Below are 26,102 nucleotides of genomic sequence, written 5' to 3'. Positions count from 1 at the left end.
GGGAGTGTGCTTTTGGAGACTAAACTGGAGCCTGCTGCAGACTTCAATTTTTATGAAATGAGATTTTAATGTTGAAGGACTTTTTAATAGAGCTTTTCTCTGTAAGGTGGAAGAAGACCCTTTCTCTTTTTATCTAACCATTTTCCTTGAGCAGCTTTGAGAATAGTCACTGGTTGCATTGGTCACTTGGTTTTAAGTAAACTTCAGATAAATCCATATTAAGCGAATAAAGTATTTTCATGAAGCTGGAGTCCCATAGGTCTGTCAGACAGCTTGTTTAAGTGAGAGTCTTAAACAAATAGGTTCCCAGAATACCTTAAAACCGCTGCAGGGCTCTTCTTAATCCCAGCATAAGGTCCTTAAGAGAACTTATGGGGCCTCCACAGAGCAGCAGTTGCTTTTAAAATGAACTGCCTAAGCAGAAGACTTTCTCAGGAAATTCCTCCTCTGTAGTTGGCCAGTCAATTCCTTTGAGTGGGAGAGGAACAGGGGGGTCAAATAGAAGGATTGTTGAAACTGCACATTTAATGTACCTTCAAAAGCTACCTCTGGGCTGGGTACGGTGGCTCACGCCTGTAATCCCAGCTCTTTGACAGGCTGAGGCGGGCGGATCACTGGAGGCCAGGAGTTCGAGACCAGCCTGGCCAACATGGCGAAACCTCATCTTTACTAAAAATACAAAAATTAGCCAGGTATGGTGGCTCATGCCCATGATCCCAGCTACTCTGAGAGGCCAAGGCATGATAATTGCTTGAATCCAGGAGGCAGAGGTTGCAGTGAACCAATATTGTGCCTCTGTACTCCAGCCTGAGCTACAGAACAAGACTCTGCCTCAAAATAAAAACAAACAAACACTCTGTAAGTCAAGCCCATCCCTGGGATGGTTTTCCTTGTTTTGAGAGCAGACACCCACCAATGTAGCCACAGGCTCTGGCTCGAAATCCTGGATCCAACCTACACAACCAGAAGAGCAAGGCTTCAAGATGTGGCCATGGAGTGGAGGGAAACATGGCTCGTCTTCGTGAGATTCACCTAACAACGCAAAGAACAAGCTCATCCAACCTTGCAGTGCTTCCCTAGGGAGAGGTTCCTTGATCTGAAAGGGAGATGTAGGCACAAATGACACGCTTGAGACAGTCTACATATGATGGCCAGCCCCAGGCACTTGCTCAATGTTATTATTTATTACCTGCATATCCAAGCAGGCAATTCCCATCCATGAAAGGGAGGCCCGATGGCAGCTCCATTTTCCTTGCCTGTCTTCTTTAGTCACTTGGCCATGAGTGTGTTGGAGCCCATTGCCTCTGTCTTTGCCTGATGCTCCCCACAACCTTTAGATAGGTGGTCCGGTTAAGATTTGCATTTCTCAGGCCAGCTGCAGTGGCTCATGCCTATAATCCCAGCACTTTGGGAGGCCAAGGCAGGTGGATCAACTTGAAGCCAGAAGTTCTAGACCAGCCTGGCCAACATGGCGAAACCCTGTCTCTACTGAAAATAGAAAAAATTAGCCGGGCATGGTGGTGTATACCTGTAGTCCCATCTTCTCCCAGGTGGGCCTTTGCCCATGGATATTCACACTGAGTTCCTTCAGCTGATTTTTTTCTTCAGACTTTTTGTTTTTAACTTTTATTTTAGGTTCAAGGATACCTGTGCAGGTTTGTTATATAGATAAACTGTGTGTCTTGGAGGTTTGGTGTACAGATTATTTTGTTACATAACAAGCCTAGTACCCCATAGGTAGTTTTTGATCCTCTCCTCTCTCCCACTCTTCACCCTCAAGTAATTCCTGGTGTGTGTTATTCCCCACTTTGTGTCCACATGTTATTGTTTAGCTCTCACTTGTAAGTGAGAACATGAGGTATTTGTTTTTCTGTTCCTGTGTTAGTTTGCTTGGGATAATGGCCTCCAGCTCCATCCATACTGCAGCAAAGAACATGATCTTGTTCTTTTTTATGGCTGCATAGTATTTCATGGTGTATGTGAACCATGTTTTCTGGCCTTTTACTGCTTTTGCTGACATTTGGGTTCCATTGTTAATCATTTACATACAAGGAAAGCAAATGGGTACTCTTTCCTTCCACATTTCTGATTGGCTTAGTGCATACCTTATCATTGCTTTGGCCACAATTAACATTGTCAGTACAGTTGAATCTGAGTTCTCTATGAGGCATTGTTAATTGAGTTGCCTGTCCAAAGTCATGTATTTTGGGGATGCTGACAAAGATGGACAGGGATTCAGAGAGGCAGCAGTTGAAGGAGAGGGAGGAACATCCGTAGACATCTGTCCAGAACCTGGTCCCATCCCCAGTCACTGAAGGCAAAGCCTCCCTTGGTGTTCCTGCCCACCCCAGCATGTATCCCTCTTCCTAGTCTGCATGTTGCCCTTGTTTTCCTTTCCCCAACGAGACTGCAGTGTTTTAAGGAGATGTCTGTCATACGGATTGGGTACCTATGTTTTATTTTTAATTTTATTTTTTAAATTGACATATAATTATACATATTTATGGCATACATAGTGATGTTTTAATACATATACGTGTAATGGTCAGATCAGGGCAATTCACATGTCCGTCATCACGAATATTTATTATTTCCTTGTGTTGGGAACATTCAATATCTTCCTTCTTGTGATTTGAAACTATGTAATATGTTATTGTTGACCATAGTTATTCTACAGAGGTATAGAACTCTAGAACTTATTCCCCCAATCTGGCTGTGACTTTATATTCTTTAAGAAATCTCTCCCACCCTTTCCCCTATCCTTCCCAGCCTCTAATACGCTCTTTTCTATTTTTTACTTCTATGAGATCAATCTGTATTAGCTTCCACATATGAGTGAGAACATGCAGTGTTTAATTTTCTATTCCTGGCTTATTAAAATAAGCCTTAAAATAATGTCCCCCAGTTCCATCCATGTTGCCGTGAATGACAAAATTTTATCCTTTTTTATGGATGAATAGTATTCCATGGCATTTATGTACCACATTTTCTTTATCCATTCATCTACTGTTGAATACGTAGGTTGATTCCATATCTTGGCTATTGTGAATAGTGCTGCGATAAACATGCTTATGCTCTATATACATCATCATCTTTAATTACTACAGCAACCCTGCAAAGTAGGTTCTACAACCTTATTTTACAGATGAGAAAGTGAAGGCTCTGAGAGAGTGAATTGCCCATAGTCTCCTTGGTAGTGACAGAGTTGGGATTCAAATTTGAGTTTTCTTTCCAGTATGGTCATCTCACCTGACCAAACATGATTTTTCCCAGGTGAGGGGAAGGGAGGGAAGGCAGGTGACACATTATAATGGCCCCAGGCCCATACCCCATTAGGGAGGGATCTCATTACCAACACACTTGGTAAGAATCTGTTCATGAAGGGGACTGGTTCTTAAAGTATGTGCCAAGGGCTACCTGCATCAGAACTTAGGAAAAGTACATATTCAGACCTCCTGCATTAGAATGCTAAGGGTGGGGCCAAGGAATCTGCATTTAAAAAAAAAAAACTCTCAGCTGATTCTTACACATAAAAATGTTTGAGACTCACTGATTCAGGGATATGGTCTGATACTGCTTTGTAAGAAGGGAGAATAACATAATTTTCTCTAGTGTTCAACAAAGATCCTTAGAGATGATTAATTCTTAGAATCAGAAATGTCAGTGTTGTCATTTTTCAGATGGAGACACTGAAGCCTATAAGAGCTTTAGTGACTTATAGAAGTCACACAGCAGGAAAGCTGGGAACTGGACCAGTGTCTTGAGTCCTTGTCCAGTGCTCTTTCTATATCCTGGTGGTCTGCAACCCAGGCTGCCTGTCAGGATCACTTGCAGAACCTTTAAAAATAAAAGTGCCTGAGATCCACTTCAAGTGACTCTATTTTAGTTGTTCTGGGTAGTGGGAGCCCAGGCATAGGTATTTCAACCTGTGCCTGGGCACAACCAGGGATCTCTTTTCAAGGGATCCAAGGTAATTTCAGTGTGCAACCAGGGATCCCTTCCACCTGTGCTTTTTGTCCCAGGCTCCCTGGTTACCTGATTGTGGCTAATGGTGGCATAGAGCACGGAGGAGGAGCTGTTCCTGCCACAGCTCCAGTTTGCACTGTTTCCACGCTTAACCCTTCTTTGTCTCGGTTTCTTGCAGAGTGCAAAAAGGAAAAAAAATATCATTCATTCATCAAGCATTATTTTTTAAGTACTCGCTAAAATATTTTGGCTCCCATAGACCTGACCAGGATTGCTATAAAAGATGAATAATTTGATGTTAAGAAGTTTATTTGAGCTTCCTGGGAAAAAAGGTGCAATATGAGTTTAAGTATTATTATTACATTATAAATTTTTAATTAAAAGATTCAGCTCGACTCATAAGCTAAAGCTGGCAGTAAAATTGGCAGATAACGCCTTTATTCATTGAAACTGTGGGGGTGCAGACATTTTTCAAAAGTGGGGTGGTCATACTCATGTTTTGCAGTTACTCATATATTAAGTGAGCTGTCTTCCAGCTCCAGAGGCTTCATCAAAACAGGTAGATGCTTTAAAAATATTTTATTTGGAATTTTTTTTTCTCATGTGCATTCTCTATCATCTAAAATTTCTTTCTTGTTGCCTTAGATGTGAATTATCAGAAACGACAGCCTATGCCCACAAGGGCAAGTATTTGCATGTCTTCCCCCAAGATATTCTGTCCTCATTTTCCACCTCCTAAGAAGGGAAGGAGCAGAGGGATGCTTCTACTTGTCCCCAGGACCACTGTCATTTCTTATTTATGCTGCTGTTAACAGAAGCCACTGCTCTCCTGTACTCACTCCCTTGTGACTTCCCATTGAGTTTAGTTTTTGTTTTCTAAAAGATTTATTTAACTTAAATGTGGCCAGACTTGAAAGGGAAAAAAAATCCATAGGAAATAATATCAAGTCAGGTCAAGACAGATCCCACAAATATAAGTGACAGAAATGAACAGTTATCATGGTTGCAAGATGACAGGTGGACCGCCACAGACAAGGGTTCTCAAGCCTGTGCAACCAAGCCCCCAATAAGTACAGAAGGAATGTCCAAATCTTGGCAGTGTTACTCCCGAACCAGCTGCCTCAGGCAGTGTTGCATACATGAGTGCTGAGACCTCACCCTTTCTGTACAAGGGCTGTGGAGGTAAGGAGTTGCTCGGAATCCCAGAATTGTCAGGCAAATGGAGAACAACAACATCATCAGCACATACACAGATCCTTGTCAGATCCTGTAGGAAGGTCATGCAGTGACTGTTAGCAACCTTGAACACCAAACTGACGGGGGATTTCCCCAGAAAGCAGTTTTTCACAAGCTTGCAACTGAAACTATCCAGAATTATGTTGGCTAGTTATGAAAAATGCAGACCTACCCCCACTGGGGTCCTTCCAAACCCACTGCAGATGAAATTCATCTTCTCTCATACCAGTCTTTGAGCAGTTGGGGGCCGACCGAGGCTTCCAGGCAGCATCTTGTGAGTCCTATTTACTGATTCAGATCTCCGTGGAACCCCATGCTGGGTCTGCAAGAGTGTGAGGCCTCGGTGTGCCTTGGTGTGCCTTGGTGTCCCAGCTTGCTCGGATTAGATTCTGTTCTTTATTACATTTGTTGGAGACAGCTGCTAAGAGATGGGCCAGGGCTTGTTAAATTCCGAGCCAGCCTTTGAGTTTTGATTGCTATTCTTCAGTCTATTCGGTCACCCAGACTGACTTTGCATATCCCATCACATGGTGGTTCTCAGTGTTTGACTTCATGGTAATTGCTGGGGGAGGGGTGGGGAGCCATAAAAAAAGGCACATTTCCAGGTCCCAAGCTCAGATGCTTGTATGCAACAAAGAATCAGAATTTACCAGGCATTTCCAGGTGATTCTCATGTTGTCGAGCCTCAGAGGATTCCTTGAGATGCTTACCACGTGCACTCTATGAGCAGAGCATGAAGACATGGGGTAGAACCTCTGGAAGTCATCAGCCCATGAGAAGGGCATTTGACATGCCTTCTTTTATTTTTCTTGTGAGTTCGCCTCTGGCCTCCAAGTGCTTTCTGTCACTTCCTTGTTGTTGAACTTTCCAGAAGGTGGAAAGTGACCTTAAAGTTTCTTTAAAGATAAAATAATTAAAATTGGGTTTATTAAGAGAAAAGCAAGAAATCAGGTTAGATTTGCCTTCTAGGACAAAACTCTGAATCAAACCCAGTTTCTCCAACAACCTACATAACCTACATTCAGAGGTCAAATTGTCTTCTGAAAATTTTCTGGCAAATATTTGAGGTTTTATGCTTTTGAGAATTTCAGCACCACCCCCAATATGTTTAGTCGTTCATTCCCCAAAATTCTGTTAAGCACTCTCTACTTGCCAGGCCCAGAGGCTCCAGATGAGGTGGAAAGACAGCTGCATAGGCAGTGATGTCCTTGTTCTTCTTTCTCGATAAATTTTATTGTTGTTTTAACTTTTAAAAAATGTATGAAATAAAACACATATAGAAGTGTACACAGCACTGAACAGTCCAATGAACTGTCACAAAGCAACACCACTGTCACTATTATTCAGATGAAGACATAGGACATTGCTAGTACCCCAGAAGCCCCCACTGGATCACTGCCTCTTCTCCCTCTCAGAGGGAGAGAGTAGCAAGAATCACTTCGTATGATAATTACCTAGCCCAGAAGGATGTGTTTCTAAACATGATACTGTTTTAAGTTTAGTGTGCTTTTGCCTTATTTTTGAGTTTATATACATGAAATTATAAGGGGGGGGGGGGTGGAGCAAGATGGCCGAATAGGAACAGCTCCAGTCTCCAACTCCCAGCGCGAGCGACACAGAAGACCGGTGATTTCTGCATTTTCAACTGAGGTACTGGGTTCATCTCACTGGGGAGTGCCGGACGATCGGTGCTGGTCAGCTGCTGCAGCCCGACCAGCGAGAGCTGAAGCAGGGCAAGGCATTGCCTCACCTGGGAAGCGCAAGGGGGAAGGGAATCCCTTTTCCTAGCCAGGGGAACTGAGACACACAACACCTGGAAAATCGGGTAACTCCCACCCCAATACTGCGCTTTAAGCAAACAGGCACACCAGGAGATCATATCCCACACCTGGCCGGGAGGGTCCCACACCCACGGAGCCTCCCTCATTGCTAGCACAGCAGTCTGTGATCTACCGGCAAGGCAGCAGCGAGGCTGAGGGAGGAGCGCCCGCCATTGCTGAGGCTTAAGTAGGTAAACAAAGCTGCTGGGAAGCTCGAACTGGGTGGAGCTCACAGCAGCTCAAGGAAACCTGCCTGTCTCTGTAGACTCCACCTCTGGGGACAGGGCAATAACAAACACAGCCGAAACCTCTGCAGACGCAAACGACTCTGTCTGACAGCTTTGAAGAGAGCAGTGGATCTCCCAACACGGAGGTTGAGATCTGAGAAGGGACAGACTCCCTGCTCAAGTGGGTCCCTGACCCCTGAGTAGCCTAACTGGGAGACATCCCCCACTAGGGGCAGTCTGACACCCCACACCTCACAGGGTGGAGTACACCCCTGAGAGGAAGCTTCCAAAGCAAGAATCAGACAGGTACACTCGCTGTTCAGAAATATTCTATCTTCTGCAGCCTCTGCTGCTGATACCCAGGCAAACAGGGTCTGGAGTGGACCTCAAGCAATCTCCAACAGACCTACAGCTGAGGGTCCTGACTGTTAGAAGGAAAACTATCAAACAGGAAGGACACCTACACCAAAACCCCATCAGTACATCACCATCATCAAAGACCAGAGGCAGATAAAACCACAAAGATGGGGAAAAAGCAGGGCAGAAAAGCTGGAAATTCAAAAAATAAGAGCGCATCTCCCCCGGCAAAGGAGCGCAGCTCATCGCCAGCAACGGATCAAAGCTGGACGGAGAATGACTTTGACGAGATGAGAGAAGAAGGCTTCAGTCCATCAAATTTCTCAGAGCTAAAGGAGGAATTACGTACCCAGCGCAAAGAAACTAAAAGTCTTGAAAAAAAAGTGGAAGAATTGATGGCTAGAGTAATTAATGCAGAGAAGGTCATAAACGAAATGAAAGAGATGAAAACCATGACACGAGAAATACGTGACAAATGCACAAGCTTCAGTAACCGACTCGATCAACTGGAAGAAAGAGTATCTGCGATTGAGGATCAAATGAATGAAATGAAGTGAGAAGAGAAACCAAAAGAAAAAAGAAGAAAAAGAAATGAACAAAGCCTGCAAGAAGTATGGGATTATGTAAAAAGACCAAATCTACATCTGATTGGGGTGCCTGAAAGTGAGGGGGAAAATGGAACCAAGTTGGAAAACACTCTTCAGGATATCATCCAGGAGAACTTCCCCAACCTAGTAGGGCAGGCCAACATTCAAATCCAGGAAATACAGAGAACGCCACAAAGATACTCCTCGAGAAGAGCAACTCCAAGACACATAATTGCCAGATTCACCAAAGTTGAAATGAAGGAAAAAATCTTAAGGGCAGCCAGAGAGAAAGGTCGGGTTACCCACAAAGGGAAGCCCATCAGACTAACAGCAGATCTCTCGGCAGAAACTCTCCAAGCCAGAAGAGAGTGGGGGCCAATATTCAACATTCTTAAAGAAAAGAATTTTAAACCCAGAATTTCATATCCAGCCAAACTAAGTTTCATAAGTGAAGGAGAAATAAAATCCTTTACAGATAAGCAAATGCTTAGAGATTTTGTCACCACTAGGCCTGCCTTACAAGAGACCCTGAAGGAAGCACTAAACATGGAAAGGAACAACCGGTACCAGCCATTGCAAAAACATGCCAAAATGTAAAGACCATCGAGGCTAGGAAGAAACTGCATCAACTAACGAGCAAAATAACCAGTTAATATCATAATGGCAGGATCAAGGTCACACATAACAATCTTAACCTTAAATGTAAATGGACTAAATGCTCCAATTAAAAGACACAGACTGGCAAACTGGATAAAGAGTCAAGACCCATCAGTCTGCTGTATTCAGGAGACCCATCTCACATGCAGAGACATACATAGGCTCAAAATAAAGGGATGGAGGAAGATTTACCAAGCAAATGGAGAACAAAAAAAAGCGGGGGTTGCAATACTAGTCTCTGATAAAACAGACTTTAAACCATCAAAGATCAAAAGAGACAAAGAAGGCCATTACATAATGGTAAAGGGATCAATTCAACAGGAAGAGCTAACTATCCTAAATATATATGCACCCAATACAGGAGCACCCAGATTCATCAAGCAAGTCCTTAGAGACTTACAAAGAGACTTAGACTCCCATACAATAATAATGGGAGACTTCAACACTCCACTGTCAACATTAGACAGATCAACGAGACAGAAAGTTAACAAGGATATCCAGGAATTGAACTCATCTCTGCAGCAAGCAGACCTAATAGACATCTATAGAACTCTCCACCCCAAATCAACAGAATATACATTCTTCTCAGCACCACATCGTACTTCAAAATCGACCACGTAATTGGAAGTAAAGCACTCCTCAGCAAATGTACAAGAACAGAAATTATAACAAACTGTCTCTCAGACCACAGTGCAATCAAACTAGAACTCAGGACTAAGAAACTCAATCAAAACCACTCAACTACATGGAAACTGAACAACCTGCTCCTGAATGACTACTGGGTACATAACGAAATGAAGGCAGAAATAAAGATGTTCTTTGAAACCAATGAGAACAAAGATACAACATACCAGAATCTCTGGGACACATTTAAAGCAGTGTGTAGAGGGAAATTTATAGCACTAAATGCCCACAAGAGAAAGCAGGAAAGATCTAAAATTGACACTCTAACATCACAATTAAAAGAACTAGAGAAGCAAGAGCAAACACATTCGAAAGCTAGCAGAAGGCTAGAAATAACTAAGATCAGAGCAGAACTGAAGGAGATAGAGACACAAAAAACTCTCCAAAAAATCAATGAATCCAGGAGTTGGTTTTTTGAAAAGATCAACAAAATTGACAGACCACTAGCAAGACTAATAAAGAAGAAAAGAGAGAAGAATCAAATCGACGCAATTAAAAATGATAAAGGGGATATCACCACCGACCCCACAGAAATACAAACTACCATCAGAGAATACTATAAACACCTCTACGCAAATAAACTGGAAAATCTAGAAGAAATGGATAATTTCCTGGACACTTACACTGTCCCAAGACTAAACCAGGAAGACGCTGAATCCCTGAATAGACCAATAGCAGGCTCTGAAATTGAGGCAATAATTAATAGCCTACCAACCAAAAAAAGTCCAGGACCAGATGGATTCACAGCTGAATTCTACCAGAGGTACAAGGAGGAGTTGGTACCATTCCTTCTGAAACTATTCCAATCAATAGAAAAAGAGGGAATCCTCCCTAACTCATTTTATGAGGCCAACATCATCCTGATACCAAAGCCTGGCAGAGACACAACAAAAAAAGAGAATTTTAGACCAATATCCCTGATGAACATCGATGCAAAAATCCTCAATAAAATACTGGCAAACCGGATTCAGCAACACATCAAAAAGCTTATCCACCATGATCAAGTGGGCTTCATCCCTGGGATGCAAGGCTGGTTCAACATTTGCAAATCAATAAACATAATCCAGCATATAAACAGAACCAAAGACAAGAACCACATGATTATCTCAATAGATGCAGAAAAGGCTTTTGACAAAATTCAACAGCCCTTCATGCTAAAAACGCTCAATAAATTCGGTATTGATGGAACGTACCTCAAAATCATAAGAGCTATTTATGACAAACCCACAGCCAATATCATACTGAATGGGCAAAAACTGGAAACATTCCCTTTGAAAACTGGCACAAGACAGGGATGCCCTCTCTCACCACTCCTATTCAACATAGTGTTGGAAGTTCTGGCTAGGGCAATTAGGCAAGAGAAAGAAATCAAGGGTATTCAGTTAGGAAAAGAAGAAGTCAAATTGTCCCTGTTTGCAGATGACATGATTGTATATTTAGAAAACCCCATTGTCTCAGCCCAAAATCTCCTTAAGCTGATAAGCAACTTCAGCAAAGTCTCAGGATACAAAATTAATGTGCAAAAATCACAAGCATTCTTATACACCAGTAACAGACAAACAGAGAGCCAAATCAGGAATGAACTTCCATTCACAATTGCTTCAAAGAGAATAAAATACCTAGGAATCCAACTTACAAGGGATGTAAAGGACCTCTTCAAGGAGAACTACAAACCACTGCTCAGTGAAATAAAAGAGGACACAAAAAAATGGAAGAACATACCATGCTCATGGATAGGAAGAATCAATATCGTGAAAATGGCCATACTGCCCAAGGTAATTTATAGATTCAATGCCATCCCCATCAAGCTACCAATGAGTTTCTTCACAGAATTGGAAAAAACTGCTTTAAAGTTCATATGGAACCAAAAAAGAGCCCGCATCTCCAAGACAATCCTAAGTCAAAAGAACAAAGCTGGAGGCATCACGCTACCTGACTTCAAACTATACTACAAGGCTACAGTAACCAAAACAGCATGGTACTGGTACCAAAACAGAGATATAGACCAATGGAACAGAACAGAGTCCTCAGAAATAATACCACACATCTACAGCCATCTGATCTTTGACAAACCTGAGAGAAACAAGAAATGGGGAAAGGATTCCCTATTTAATAAATGGTGCTGGGAAAATTGGCTAGCCATAAGTAGAAAGCTGAAATTGGATCCTTTCCTTACTCCTTATACGAAAATTAATTCAAGATGGATTAGAGACTTAAATGTTAGACCTAATACCATAAAAATCCTAGAGGAAAACCTAGGTAGTACCATTCAGGACATAGGCATGGGCAAAGACTTCATGTCTAAAACACCAAAAGCAACGGCAGCAAAAGCCAAAATTGACAAATGGGATCTCATTAAACTAAAGAGCTTCTGCACAGCAAAAGAAACTACCATCAGAGTGAACAGGCAACCTACAGAATGGGAGAAAATTTTTGCAATCTACTCATCTGACAAAGGGCTAATATCCAGAACCTACAAAGAACTCAAACAAATTTACAAGAAAAAAACAAACAACCCCATCAAAAAGTGGGCAAAGGATATGAACAGACATTTCTCAAAAGAAGACATTCATACAGCCAACAGACACATGAAAAAATGCTCATCATCACTGGCCATCAGAGAAATGCAAATCAAAACCACAGTGAGATACCATCTCACACCAGTTAGAATGGCGATCATTAAAAAGTCAGGAAACAACAGATGCTGGAGAGGATGTGGAGAAATAGGAACACTTTTACACTGTTGGTGGGATTGTAAACTAGTTCAACCATTATGGAAAACAGTATGGCGATTCCTCAAGGATCTAGAACTAGATGTACCATATGACCTAGCCATCCCATTACTGGGTATATACCCAAAGGATTATAAATTATGCTGCTATAAAGACACATGCACACGTATGTTTATTGCAGCACTATTCACAATAGCAAAGACTTGGAATCAACCCAAATGTCCATCAGTGACAGATTGGATTAAGAAAATGTGGCACATATGCACCATGGAATACTATGCAGCCATCAAAAAGGATGAGTTTGTATCCTTTGTAGGGACGTGGATGCAGCTGGAAACCATCATTCTTAGCAAACTATCACAAGAACAGAAAACCAAATGCCGCATGTTCTCACTCATAGGTGGGAACTGAACAATGAGATCACTTGGACTCAGGAAGGGGAACATCACACACCAGGGCCTATCATGGGGAGGGGGGAGGGGGCAGAGGGGAGGGATTGCATTGGGAGTTATACCTGATGTAAATGACGAGTTGATGGGTGCAGCACACCAACATGGCACAAGTATACATATGTAACAAACCTGCACGTTATGCACATGTACCCTACAACTTAAAGTATAATAATAATAAATAAATTAAAAAAAAAAAGAAATTATAGGGGAAAGATTACTTGACATTTATGAAATCCATGCATATTAATGCATGTAACTGTGATTTTATCATTTTCATTGCTGCATTGTGTTCTATTACATGAATATACCATAATTGGAACATTCTGATGTTAATGGAAATTTGTGTTTTTTTTTCAATTGGCTTTTGTTACAAATAATGCTGTTATGAGCATGTTTGAACACACCTCTTGGTGAATGACACACTCACATTTCTATTGGCTATTCATCTAAGAGTGGAATTGCTGAGGCATAGGAGATGCATTTGTTCCTTGTTTAATAGCTACTATCCTCTTTCCAAAGTGGTTGTACCAATTTACCCTCACCAGCAGAATACACTGCTTGCCAACACTTGGTATTATCAATATTTTAGCCATCTGGTAAGTATGTAGTAGTATCTCCTGGTTTTAATGTACATTTCCATGGTGAATAATGAGGTTGAGCATCTTTTTGTGTTTTTCGGCCAGCTTGTTACTCTCTCTGTTTTCCGAAGTGCCTGTTTAATTCACTTACCCATTTATCTGTTATCTGTCTTTTGATTTTTTAGGAGTTTTTACCTACACTCCTAGGTGACAGGTGCTGATCTTCTGTTTTTATGTTTTTACTTGCATCTTCAGTGTCTTTGATTGGGCAGAAGACCTTAATTTTTTTTTTTTTTTGAGATGCTGTCTCACTTTGTCGCCCAGGCTGGAGTGCAGTGGCACCATCTCGGCTCACTGCAAGCTCCGCCTCCTGGGTTCATGCCATTCTCCTGCCTCAGCCTCCGAGTAGCTGGAACTACAGGCACGCACCACCACGCCCAGCTAATTTTTTGTATTTTTAGTAGAGACGGGGTTTCACCGTGTTAGCCAGGATGGTCTCGATCTCCTGACCTCGTGATCTGCCCGCCTCGGCCTCCCAAAGTGCTGGGATTACAGGCGTGAGCCACCGCACCCGGCAGAAGACCTTAATTTTAATGTAGTCAACTTTATTAATCTTTTTCTCTATGTTGGTCTTTTTATTGTCTTCTTTAAACAATGTTTTCCAATACTGACCTCATGAAGGCATTCTCCTATACAATCTTCTCAGAACATCATTATTATGACTCTCACGTTTAGATCTGCAGTCCATCTGGACTTGATTTGTGTGTATAATATAATCTAGCCCCATTTATTAAAAAGTCTGTCTTCTCCCACTGCTCTCAGTCATAAGACAGATTTCCTCTTTCAGGACTCTGTTCTGGTCCGTTGGTCTTTATCTATCTTTGCATCAGTTCCATACCGTTTTAATTACTGTAGCTTTATCATAAGTCTTGAATTCTGGTGGAGCAAGTTTTCTTCCAGACTGTCTTGGTTCTTCCTGGCCTTTTGTATTTCCATACAAATTTTAGAATTAGCATGTCAATTGTCAAAACAAATCTGAATTTTAAATATAACTCATCGAGTTTATGGCCGGATTAGGGGAAATAATACTTTTACAATATGGAGGTTTTCAATCAGGGAACATGGAATATTCCCCCAATTTATTTAGGGCTTTACAATTTTTCTCAATAATGTTTCCAGTTTTCTGGACAAATGTCTTACATGCCTTTTGTTAGATTTATGTCTTAGGAATTCAAATTTGTTTATGTCATTGATAAATATTTTAAATTTTGTTTTTAAATTAACATGTAGAAATTCATACATGCTAAACTATTTTACTGTTTATCTGTGTAAATTCTTTTGGGTTTTACTCCATACCCATTCATGTGATGTGTGAATAATACAAGTTTAATTTCTTTGTGATCCTGATACCTTATGTTTCCTTTCATTACACTTCTGCTTTGGTTAAGAACTCCAGTGTAATGCTGGATGCAAGCAGGAAGAATGAACTTCGTCATCTTCTTTTCAATCTCAAATGGAATGCTTTCAATATTTTTGTTATAGTCTTTAAAAATACATTCTTTGTTATGTTAAGGGTGTTTTCTTCAATTTCTAGCTCACTATGATTTTTTAAAATATGAATGAATGTTAAATTTTATCAAATACTTTTTCACATCTGTTAAGATACTTTTTTTATTCCGTTAATGTAGCAAGTCGTATTGGTTGTCAAACGTTAACCCAATTTAGCATTCTTGAAATAAATCCAACTTGTGATGTATTTTCTTTTTTATTTGTTGTAGGATTTTGTTTGTGAATATTTTAAGTTTTGCTTCTATGTTAAGATGGATTGGCCTAAATTTTTCTTTCTTTGTAGTGTTCTTGTCAGGCTTTACAATCAAGGTTAGGCTGCACTCATAAAATAAGTTGGTGTTGTCCTTCAGAATAGAACACTGAAAGAGTTTGTATCAGACTGGTGCTATTTCTTCCTTAAGTATTTAGTAAAATTCATTCAGAAGCCTCCTAGACCTGGAGTTTTCTTTGTGGGAAGGCTTTTCATTTTGAATTCGGTTTATTTAACATTTTATAGCAGTGTAACTATTTTCTGTTTCTTCTTGTGTCCATGTTGGTAAATTATACAGTTTTTGTTTATTTGTTTTAGGAATTTAACTCCATTTAAATTTTCTTATTTCTTGGTGCAAAGTTTTTGTAACATTCTCTCATTTTTTTAAATATAGAATTTGTAATGGTGTCCTTTTTTTATTCTTACGTGGTTATGTGTGCTTATCTCTCTTTGTTTCTTGATCAGTTTCACCAGTGATTTATCAATTTTTTTTTATTTCAAAGAACTAACTTTTGGTTTTGTTGATCCTGTCTTATCTATGTTTCTTCTCTGTTTCATTAATGCTCACTGTTGTTTTTGTGATTTATTTCCATGTGTTTTCTTTGAGTTTAATTGTCCTTTCTCTAACTTTCTAGCAGGATTCTTGATTTTTGATACTTAATAATAATTCTAAATTTGTATACATCTAATAATATACTTCAAAATATATAAAGCAAAAGTTAATAAACTTTAAGGACAAATCCATAATCACAGTGAGAACTTTAACCCCTCCTCTCTTAGAAATTTATGGAACAAGCAGGAAAAATTTAAAAAACGAAATAAGAATCTAGAAAACTTGAACAACGTGGTTTCCAAACTGGACCTAAGCAACTGCAATATACTCTTGATTTTTAGATATTTATCTTTTTCTAATATGTACATTTATGCTTATAGGGAAGTATAGCTATAGTTTTATCTGCATAGCCTGTATTTCAGTATGTAGTATTGTTACTCAGTTCAACATATTTTCCATTTTTATTATTTATTTTTGGACTCATAGGTTGTTTAGAAAGGTATTACTCAGTTTTCCAACATATGGAGATTTTCTAACTATTCATTTCTATCTTAATTTCATTGTGACCAGAAAAAAAAAAAGCTCTATAATTTCGTTCTTTTGAAATTTTTTTGAGACTTTCTTTATTGCCCAGGTATGGTCATTTTTTGTAAATGTTCTACATGTGCTTAGAAGTATGTATAGCAGTCTCAGTCCCTCTAAGTGAACAGCTAAGAACCCACAAATAATTGCCCTCAATGTGTTAAATATAGAAATGAATGCTTTAAATAATAAAATACAAATCTACTAATTGCCTTTGTCAACCACAAATAAATAAAATATTCCAATCTATGCACCAGACAAAGACACTAAGTACAAGAAGCATGCTTATTATCATAACTTTTCTTTGACCAAGTGTCTTTAATGGGGCTTTTTCTCAGTGGGTTTAAACCAGGGCCTAACTACCTTCAGCTGCAAGCCACAAGGTCTTGAGTGTCTGGTTCCAATGCTTCTTCAGGTTTCAAAGAGTCAATATGCTTTAAATATAAAAGAAACAACCTGGACCAGCCCTGCTCCCAAAGTGAAACTATCCCACAGGGTGGTGCCTCCTATTCTATGAAGCATTCTCTCTCTCCAGTCATCTCTGAAGAGCATCCATTCTTGCCCCTCATTCTCTCTGCCTTTCGTTAATTGCTGATGGTCAAATCATTTGTCTCAGTTGGTTTCATTCAGCTTCTTCAGCCTGATCCTGAGTACACTGTGGTGGTTGGGACAGTGTTCTCTGAGCTGTGCTGGAATGACAGTTCTTTAGAACAGCAGAAGTGTGGAACGGCACTGATATGGAACAGTGCTCCTGAGGGATGTTAGCGGATAGTAAGTGGAAAAAGCATTCTATGGTACTAAGTTCAGAGTCCCCAAGATCACCCTCACTTCTGATACCAGCTATAAGTCTGGGCTCCCCAAGACCACCATCAGGTTCAAAAATTCACTAGGACTCAGGAACTGAGACTCACAGAACTCAGGAAAACTAATTCTACTTGTGGCTAAGGCTTTTTACAGTGAAAGGACATAGATTAAATCAGCCAAGGGAAGAGGTGCATAGGGCAGGGTCCAGGAGTCACCAAACATGAGCTTTCAGTTGTTCTCTTCCAGTGGGGCTATATGGATAGCACCTCTTTTTTCCAGCAACAGTGTATGACAATATACACGAAGTGTTGACAACCAGGGAAACTTACCAAGCTTCAGTGTCCAGAGTTTTAATCAGGGCTTAGTCACGTGGGCATGGTTGACCACAGCGTGGCTGATCTTAGTTCCCTGTTCCTCCAGAAGTTGAGCTGATACTGTGTGGTCCACGGCCTAAAGCTTAAATCACATGTTAGCATGGACTAAAATCCGTGTTAGCATGGACCAGATGGCATAGCCAAGGCCCCTGCCATACGGCATACTGTTGGCGTAATCTGTCTAGCGTGGCCCAGAGCCTCCAGGCAAACAAAGACACTCATCTCAGGCCAGACATTCCAGGGGCTAAAGGTTACCTCTCAGGAGCTGAGGGCACATGCCTAAACCTCTCCTTGGGTAAGTTAATCCTTTACTGTACATATGGCAAACCCTTTGAGGATATAAATCAGATCATGCCTTGGCCCATGCTTAACAAACCCCAGTAACTCCCTATCACACTAAAATAATTATCTGCCCTAGTCTACAAGGTCTTGCATGATCTGGACTGTCCTTCCCCTTCTTGGTCACTGTATGCCAAATACACAGGTCTTCTTTAGTGTTTTTAAGGACACAGAGCTCTTTCCTGGCCTTTGCACTAGCTGTTCCCACTGCCTAACATGTTCTTCTGCAAGAGCCACACATAATTGAATTATTCTTGTCATTCAGATCTCAGCTTAATAAATGTCATTTCGTCAGGGGCCCCTTTCCTATCTACCCAAATTAAAAGAGTCCCTGAGTCAGTCCCTATTATGTCACCTTGCTATGTGTTCATCGTGGCAGTGAGTGTTGCCTGCTACTTTCTAGCACCTTTAGCTGTTAATTTGCCCATTTGCAGTCTTCTTCCATGCAAGTGCTGTAAGAGTAAGGCCCTTGACTCTTTATCCCCAGCACCCAGGACACCCTGAACCTAGAGTGAGTGCTCTGTAATTCACAAAATGGATGATTGAACAGCTGGATGAATAAACAAGCTTGACAAATGCTGGTTTAAGCAAAATTAAGTAGAATTCTTTACAGTAAGATCTTCCAAGCCTTTAATCTACTCTGTGGATTGTGAATCTCTTGAGTGTATATTATGTATTCATGTTCTTGGGAACAGTTTTGGGGGAGTATTAATGTCAGAACTTGGTGTGTTGAAGGAATTGGATTCATTTTCAAGTATAACTAATTTTTAAAGAGTAGTAAATCCTATGTATGGCACATTTTCTTTAAAATTTCTTTTACTGTTACTATTTCTGCTCCATCCCTTAGGCACTGCTCTCTGCTAACTAATCTGATAAATTAATTTGTACTTGGGTATAAATATGCAATGCTGCCTTAGGATCTTTTACTCCTTCTTTTATTTATTCACTATATTGAATTCCCATTGTTACGGGAAGCAGGATATAGAAATAATGACAGTGTTGGGCTGGTGAAAGATGATTTCCAGAATGGAAGGCTTTGATATCCCTCAAGTTACACCCTGAAAGGCCTATTTATGCCTCATATACATAAGTTCTAATTGTTGACCAGATTCAATAGGACAGAACCAGATATTGATAAATATTTTTATAGAGTGCAGTGGCGTGATCTTGGCTCACTGCAACCTCCACCTCCCAGGTTCAAGCGATTCTCCTGCCTCAGCCTCCCAAGTAGCTGGGATTACAGGCATGTGCCACCACGCCTAGCTAAGTTTTATATTTTTAGTAGAGATGGGGTTTCACCATGTTGGCCAGGCTGGTCTCAAACTCCTGACCTCAGGTGATCCACCCGCCTTGGCCTCCCAAAGTGTTGGGATTACAGGCGTGAGCCACTTGCCTTCAAAATTCTTTCTATTGACTAGATTAGTTTATACTATAGAAAATTGTGTTATTTCTGTTTGAGACTTCAGAATTGATGGATAATAGACATTTACTGTCAGATAGTAAAGATCCTAGATTCTTTTTTGCTATAGAAAGAAGGTCCATGGTTTTTCACTACCACAGAGAATTCACTGGACACATACTTTTTTCTGGATTCCTCCTTCTTCCTACTTCACCCTTCTTCAGGGGAAGGATCAGATGCCAGACTTTGTGGGTAAAGAAATAAAAAAGGCTCTGGATAATGTTTTCTCTGTCAAGGTTAAGTTTTTTGATACAGCTGATCTGTGTTTGTTTTGTACTCATTCCTAGGGCACTGCCCCTCCTGGTCTCTTCCCCTTGCTGGGATTTGAACCCTACCTCTTACTCCCTAGTTGATATGTGGCTCCTCCCACATAGTAAATTGGCCTGGCATCACTCCCTGTGGTGACTCTTCTTTCAGCAGGGCACATCATCACTGGGATTCGGGAGGCTGTGAATTCCCTGTAACCCTGTGTCTTATATTCTGCAATAGTCCCCATGCCATGTTTGGGGAAACTTTAGCTCTAACTAGAAGTTGAAAGCATTCTACAATACACAACACTATGAGAAATCACTCTTAGAAACCAGGCTTGGGTGCTTCTGCTCCCAGCCAGCCAGTGTCCACGTGTCCATAATGCCCAACGGAACACTTCTATCCATTGACTGTATTCTCTCTAGCTGGCCACCTCCTGAATGTACCAGCTAATTGTTGAACAAGTTTTAAATCAATCATGAAAATAGTTGTTTAGATGTGTAAATTACTGCCGCAGTACCTATTTACAGCCAAGATTTTACAGACGGATGCCTTGATAAATGTGTTTTTATTTGCTGTGAATAATTTCTGTACAGTGCCATTGAAAAAACATAATTCACATTTTCTATTAAGAAGGCAGCAGCAGTGTGCGAAGAGTTGTCAGTGATTTTGTGACCCCAGTTAGGATTATTCTGGGATTGGGGTTGATTCAGGGGAAATTCAACTACACTAGCAGGAAAACTGTTGGTTAAACATGAAGTTAGAAAACCCCTTTTCAGGCTGGGTGTGGTGGCTCATGCCTGTAATCCCAGCACCTTGGGATGCAAGGAGGGCAGATCATGAGGTCAGGAGTTCCAGAACATCCTGGCCAATATGGTGAAACTCCGTCTCTACTAAAAATACAAAATTAGCCAGGCGTGGTGGCATGCACCTGTAGTCCCAGCTGCTCGGGAGGCTGAGGCAGAATAATCACTTGAACCCTGGGAGGTGGAGGTTGCAGTGAGCCAAGATTGTGCCACTGCACTCCAGCCTGGGTGACAGAGTGAGACTCCGTCTCAAAAAGAAAAAGAAAACCCCTTTTCATGGCCTGAAACACAAATATGAAAGGTAAAACCAAAACCAGAACACAGTTCTTCAGCCCTGACTCTCTTTGTTGCAATCATGGACAAAGAGAAGGCCTGATGACAGGTGTCCTCAGGGAAGGCTGAGCTGCAGGGCTGTGCCCCAAGCCTGTTAGCCGGGCTTCAGAGGGCTGTGCACTCACAGCGAGCTTGGGCAGAGGTTCAGACAGCTCCTTTCAGCACTCTTTCACCAGGCATGTGCACAGGTCAGAAGCATGGCAGGAGGGTCAGAGGAAGTGAGCAACACAGTCCCTGCTCTCAAGCTAATGGTGGTGACAAAGGCTGAGATAAGGGCAGACCTGGACTTACAAGCATCTGACTTCAGATGACCCATGCAGGCAGTGAACAGTCACCACCCCTGCATCCCTAGCTGCCAGGCTCTCCCCTAACTTGGAAGCCCCTGTCTGCCTGAGTCTTTCCCATCATTGACATCCTATTTTCTGAAGTCTGTTGTGTCATACTTCCCATTTCTCCCAGTAAACCCAGCCCCAACCCCACCTCGTAGCTCCTGGATGTGCCCTTTTTCAAGCCACCAAAGTTCCCAGCCACGAGAGCCACCCACTCACCCACTAGCCACAGCTTTTCCCTTCTCTTCCACTCACATCAGGGCTCCCAGGGCCCAGTGCCTCAGATCTGACAGTTCAAAGCTTAGAGCAACTTAAAGGTGAGGGTTCCTGTTAGTACTATTCTGGCCATATTGTGGATTTCGTAGGATTTGGGGAATGGATAAGAGACCTACAATCTTTTAAAGAGTTGAGAAATTTCTGGAGGAAATTTCTGTGATGCACAAAGTGCTGTTCTTGGTTTTTGTCTTGTTTTAAAAAGTTAAGAATCAACACATTTGGAACATAACCCATCTGTAGGTCATGCTCACAAACACGTATGCATATAAAACCAGAAACATTAAACAGAGATGTGCTTATAAGAGATGGAGAGAGATACATCGCGATCAATGTGCCTTAAACCAGATGGGATGACTTAGGCAGTGTTTAGGGTGGAAGTGGAATCCCAACTAGGCAGCAAGGGGTGGAGTGGCCTGGACAGTAAACTGGAAGTAGCTGCAGTCCGAAGTGGGTAATGATCACTTGTTCGTTTTATTTGATCTTTTTATCATTTGCTGCATGGCATGGGCTCCTCGTTCCTCCACTGGCGTTCTCCTCCCCCAGCCCCCAGCCCCCAGCCTTGCCTCTTCTCCTCGTGTACATGTACCTTTAGCTCTTACTCCATTTTTAGGAGGCAGTACAGTGGCTTGCTCTGAGCCTTTGTGAGATTGGCAATAACATGTGCTGCTCTATTTGTTATCTCTTTTAAAACAGATAAGGTGGACAGGAAATGCTAATGGCAAACACAGCTGCAGCTCAACCCCTGTGCTGTTTTGCAAAGCACATTTTCTTATCAGGCTCAGGGCCAGGACCCATAGACAGAGGTGGCATGGCTGGGCAGCTGTGAGACTAGCCCATCAGGCCACACTGTGTTCTGTTCTGTTCACAAACACAGTAAGTATGTAACCAGATAGTTCCAGCTAATCCTCAACACTTCTCTTTCTTCACTTATTTCCAAAATTGTTCATAAGATCAGCTGTACAGTTTGAAGTGTCACAGGCAGGAAGTAAAGTTCTTTTTGTGGTTGGATTCCCACACCCTGGGTCCCTCTTTTTGAGCCACCTTTTCATTACTCCCGTGAAGCCAGCTCTTCTGCTTGTCATTGGCACCTGAACCCAGTGACAAATGAGGTACCTTTTATCAGATTGCTGTGTAGGTTGAGACCAAGTCTGAAAATAAGAGCTTTCTCGTGAAGCTGTGAACCACAACCGTTTTAAACTTCCAAAAATAATGTGTACCTTTTACAAAATTGCAGAGTGCCGTATCCCTCAAATTGAAGATGCTGAGATTCATAACAAGACGTATAGATATGGAGAGAAGCTAATCATCACTTGTCATGAAGGATTCAAGATCCGGTACCCCGATCTATACAATATGTTTTCATTATGTCGCGATGATGGAACGTGGAATAATCTGCCCGTCTGTCAAGGTACAGAACTGATGCTCCAGTTCTCAGCTGGGCTGTTCTTCTCTTGGACTGTATTGTAGACTATGTACATGTTTATCTAATAAAGTGATAGCGATGATGGGGGAAATAAACAAAGCCATCTACCCACATGGATCCAGTTGCATCTTTACTACAATTGCCAAAGCTCTGTTCTTCGACTCTCCATCACCACTCCTTGTAGCTTGCTCAGCTCCATACACCCAGTTTTAAAGGATAAACAGGAAACACCTTGTTCCTTGGAATGTTGGATGTCTCCTTTACTCCAAAATATCAAAAGTAGTTTAAGAATCAGGAGACTTGTAACTGGGCTGCTAACACAATGAGGAACTATTATATATTTAATGGAAATAACAGAGCATTCATGCTTATGTCAGTAGTCATGAAAATATAGTTAAAGCCAATCTTAAACAGAGGCTGTTTCCTCTTAATAGTGTTTTTATTTATATATAATGCATGAAGAGCAGAAAAATTATCAAATTCAAATTTCATCCAAACAACCTGGTGAATATTTATTCCCTTGCATTTTTTAGATTTGCCTGGGCCATCATAGAGGGCCCTGTTTGTGAAAATAAGCCCTCAAGTTCAGAATAATTCTGATTTTATTTTTTGACGTGTGACTTCAACCAAAGAACCAAAGAAGGCAATGCATAATTCATAATTTGAGGGAGAAGGAGAGCAATCTCATTTGCTCCAAAAGCACCGGCGTGCTCAAGCTGAGATGAATGTTAACTTTGTGCTTGGAAATCACAACTGGCAGACTCTGATATTGCTTTGGGTGCCCTGTTCTTGGAAATAAATAGTTTCCTTACATGAGAGCTTCAGAGTCATGACCCCTTGAAGGAAGAGAGGCTTGAGCATCAGAAGGACGAAAGCAGCCCAGACCATCACACTCCCCTGGTCTCTCCCAAGAACTGCCAGTGTTGCTGAGCATGTTCTGTGCTGCATTTTTAAAGGAGACATGATTCATTTACCTTTTCAGATGTCTACAAAACAAGCAGCTGGCTGTTTAGTTGGGCTACTTATTCAAACAAGCTTTATTACCTGCTGATCCGTTTCATTCCTCCGACACGATCAGAGTGATAGCCAGGAAAACCACCGCAGACTGCAGCCACTTCTTCCCTTCCTGTTTTCCGTGTAACCTTTTGCTCTCCCATCCTTTCTGTTTCCTTTTCTGTCACTTAAATATAGGATGCTCCTTTAGGAGTTATTTTTTCCCCAGTGATTAAAAAAAAGAAATACCCTGTGTCGGTGTGCCTCTCAAAGTGTCATTTCGAGGCTTTAGACCCAGGCTTTCCTATTGCTCTTTCTGGCCACTGTTGCCCCCACTCCACCTCCCCTTCCTCAAATCCCAGTCAAGACATAGCTTTTTTAGGTCTGCAACAACAGAGCCAGTCAGTTACCCTGAAGAGGTATGCTTCTTCAAACGATGCAAGCCCTGCCCACCTCTCCCCCCTCCTCAGAGGTCTCTGTCCCACAGAGGGTGGTGGGTGCCCTGGCCTGTGCCCTACCCTCTAGTGCACCCCATGCCTTGCTGCACAGAAAGATAGGTCCTGTCTGCTGGAGCTGCCACTGCCCCAGTGTTGCTCACTGGCTGCTTGCCTGGCACACCATAGGAAATGAGGAACTGAAGTTGCTTTGGACAGCCTGACACCCCTCTGAGCCCCCAGGGGGAATATAATTGGTCCTAAGAGTGACATTTCATTCTCTAACTTTTATTTGCACCTATAGATCCAGGAGCTAAAGCCTGAGGAGGCCTCTCTCTGTTATCTAGAAGTGCAAATGGAAATTACATTGAACTATTGAGTTGAAGCCAGTTTTCGACTGTTATATTTAGGACAGGCTGTCTCTAACCAAGAGTGAGCATATCTTTCCTTCTCCTCTGATGAACTGCACGAATTATAACCCCAGTCTGAGTCAGAGTTAGTTTTTATTTGAGAGAAACCAGCTATCTGTGTGGGTAGTTTAGAACTACAATTCCTTCCAAGGAAGAAGAGCAAGCACAATCATTTGTGCCAACTCATTTGAACTACACTTGAGGGTTCTAAGGTGCTCACTTGTTCACGTTAATGTGCTTCTCTTTTTTTCCTCAATTATTGAGTCTGTTTATTCCTGATCCCCAACTTCCTCCCCACTGCATAAACACACATACACTTCACTTTTACTATGAACATTGTCAGTTTTCAGCTCAAAAAAACAATAATAATCTAAGGTTATGGGACTGTCTACAAAGATGGCTGAGCTCCATACCTTTTAGGGTATGGTGCATCCCAAATGTTGGCCAGTTCAAAGCTATGATCTCCTTGGTCTGCAGAGCCCCATGGCCCCAGGACACAGCAGTGCAGGATTAGCACTGCCCAGCCCTGACAGTGAGTGCCTCAAGTTCTGCACCCGCCTCACCCTCACCTACTCTGATGCACAGACACCATATACTGGGGTTTCAACCAAAGCAATCTGCTGAGAGATCCCTTCAAGATACTTACAATGTCCAACAAAGTCAGCTTAGGAGAAGGGTTCAGTCATCTGCTGCTGTGCATGGGACACATACATTCTGTATCTGGTGACTTGGAAGGGAAAGTGGGTATTTTCATTATACATTATTTACTTCACACACAATTAGTTCTCTCCTGGATAAACACCAGCTCTGCAGTGTCATTATTTCCTCCAGTGAAATTGCTGAAGCAATAAGAAATGCCCTGATCACAGGGGATGCCACACACAATAGAATTCTCTGCCACCAGGAGTGTTCTACTGGGCTGCACAGACTTCAGGGCAAACAGGCTGCTTAGTGTTCCACAGAAGGAGTGTGGGATCCAGGTCCCACTTGCACGCTGATTGCACACAGCATGCTGTGCTCGATGCATAGACTCAGGACAGCAGTGGTTCTGAGTGTGGTCCCGAGACTGGCAGTGGCAGCAGCAGCAGCAGTGCCTGGATGTTGGTAGTGCAGTTGTCAGGCTCCCTCTGCCCCAGACCTGCTAAAACAGAAGCTCTGCAGGTGGGCCCAGCAGCCTGTGTCTAACAAGCCCTCTGGATCATTCTTGAGTTTGAGAACTACTACACTGTGGGATTCCTCATCTATTTTATATAAAACACAACTGGATTTTCAGAAATTTAAGGCCACCATCTCAGGCATATTTCTGTCCCCACATCCACTCTAGTGGAATTGAGTTTGGAACCTAAGCTTCCCAAGCCGCTCTCACCACCACTGAAACCATTCGTGGTGTCTGTGTCTCTTTCCTCTTACAGCACCTCGGTGGTTCTCAACCTGGCCGGCACATCAGGGTTACTTGGGGAGCTTTAAAAAAAGATAATGATTCCCAGGCTCTCCTCAGAGCCTGGGCATGGGGCCCGGGCACTGGTGTTTTGTAAAAGCTTCTTAGGTGATGCTGAAATGCAGTCAGAGCCGGAACATGCAGCCTGAGGGTGTACAACCCACAGTCAGACACTCACCACCTTC

The 26,102-nt window shown here is 41.9% G+C and overlaps 1 protein-coding gene across 2 annotated transcripts in view; it reads left to right on the top strand.

Moving 5' to 3' along the window:
* The window catches only part of LOC105478143 (sushi domain containing 4), a 147,604-nt gene that overhangs the window by 77,895 nt on the left and 43,607 nt on the right, over window positions 1-26,102 (top strand). For both annotated transcript variants that reach the window (XM_011735196.3, XM_011735206.3), the window contains exon 4: window positions 22,454-22,627. In XM_011735196.3, coding sequence (XP_011733498.1) covers window positions 22,454-22,627 — 174 coding nt within the window. The remainder of the gene's footprint in view (window positions 1-22,453; window positions 22,628-26,102) is intronic.

This window comes from Macaca nemestrina, chromosome 1, assembly GCF_043159975.1.
Source record: "Macaca nemestrina isolate mMacNem1 chromosome 1, mMacNem.hap1, whole genome shotgun sequence".
NCBI classification, from domain to species: domain Eukaryota; kingdom Metazoa; phylum Chordata; class Mammalia; order Primates; family Cercopithecidae; genus Macaca; species Macaca nemestrina.
Note: the sequence above shows the minus strand (reverse complement) of the source record. Positions and strands in the feature narration are given on the sequence as shown.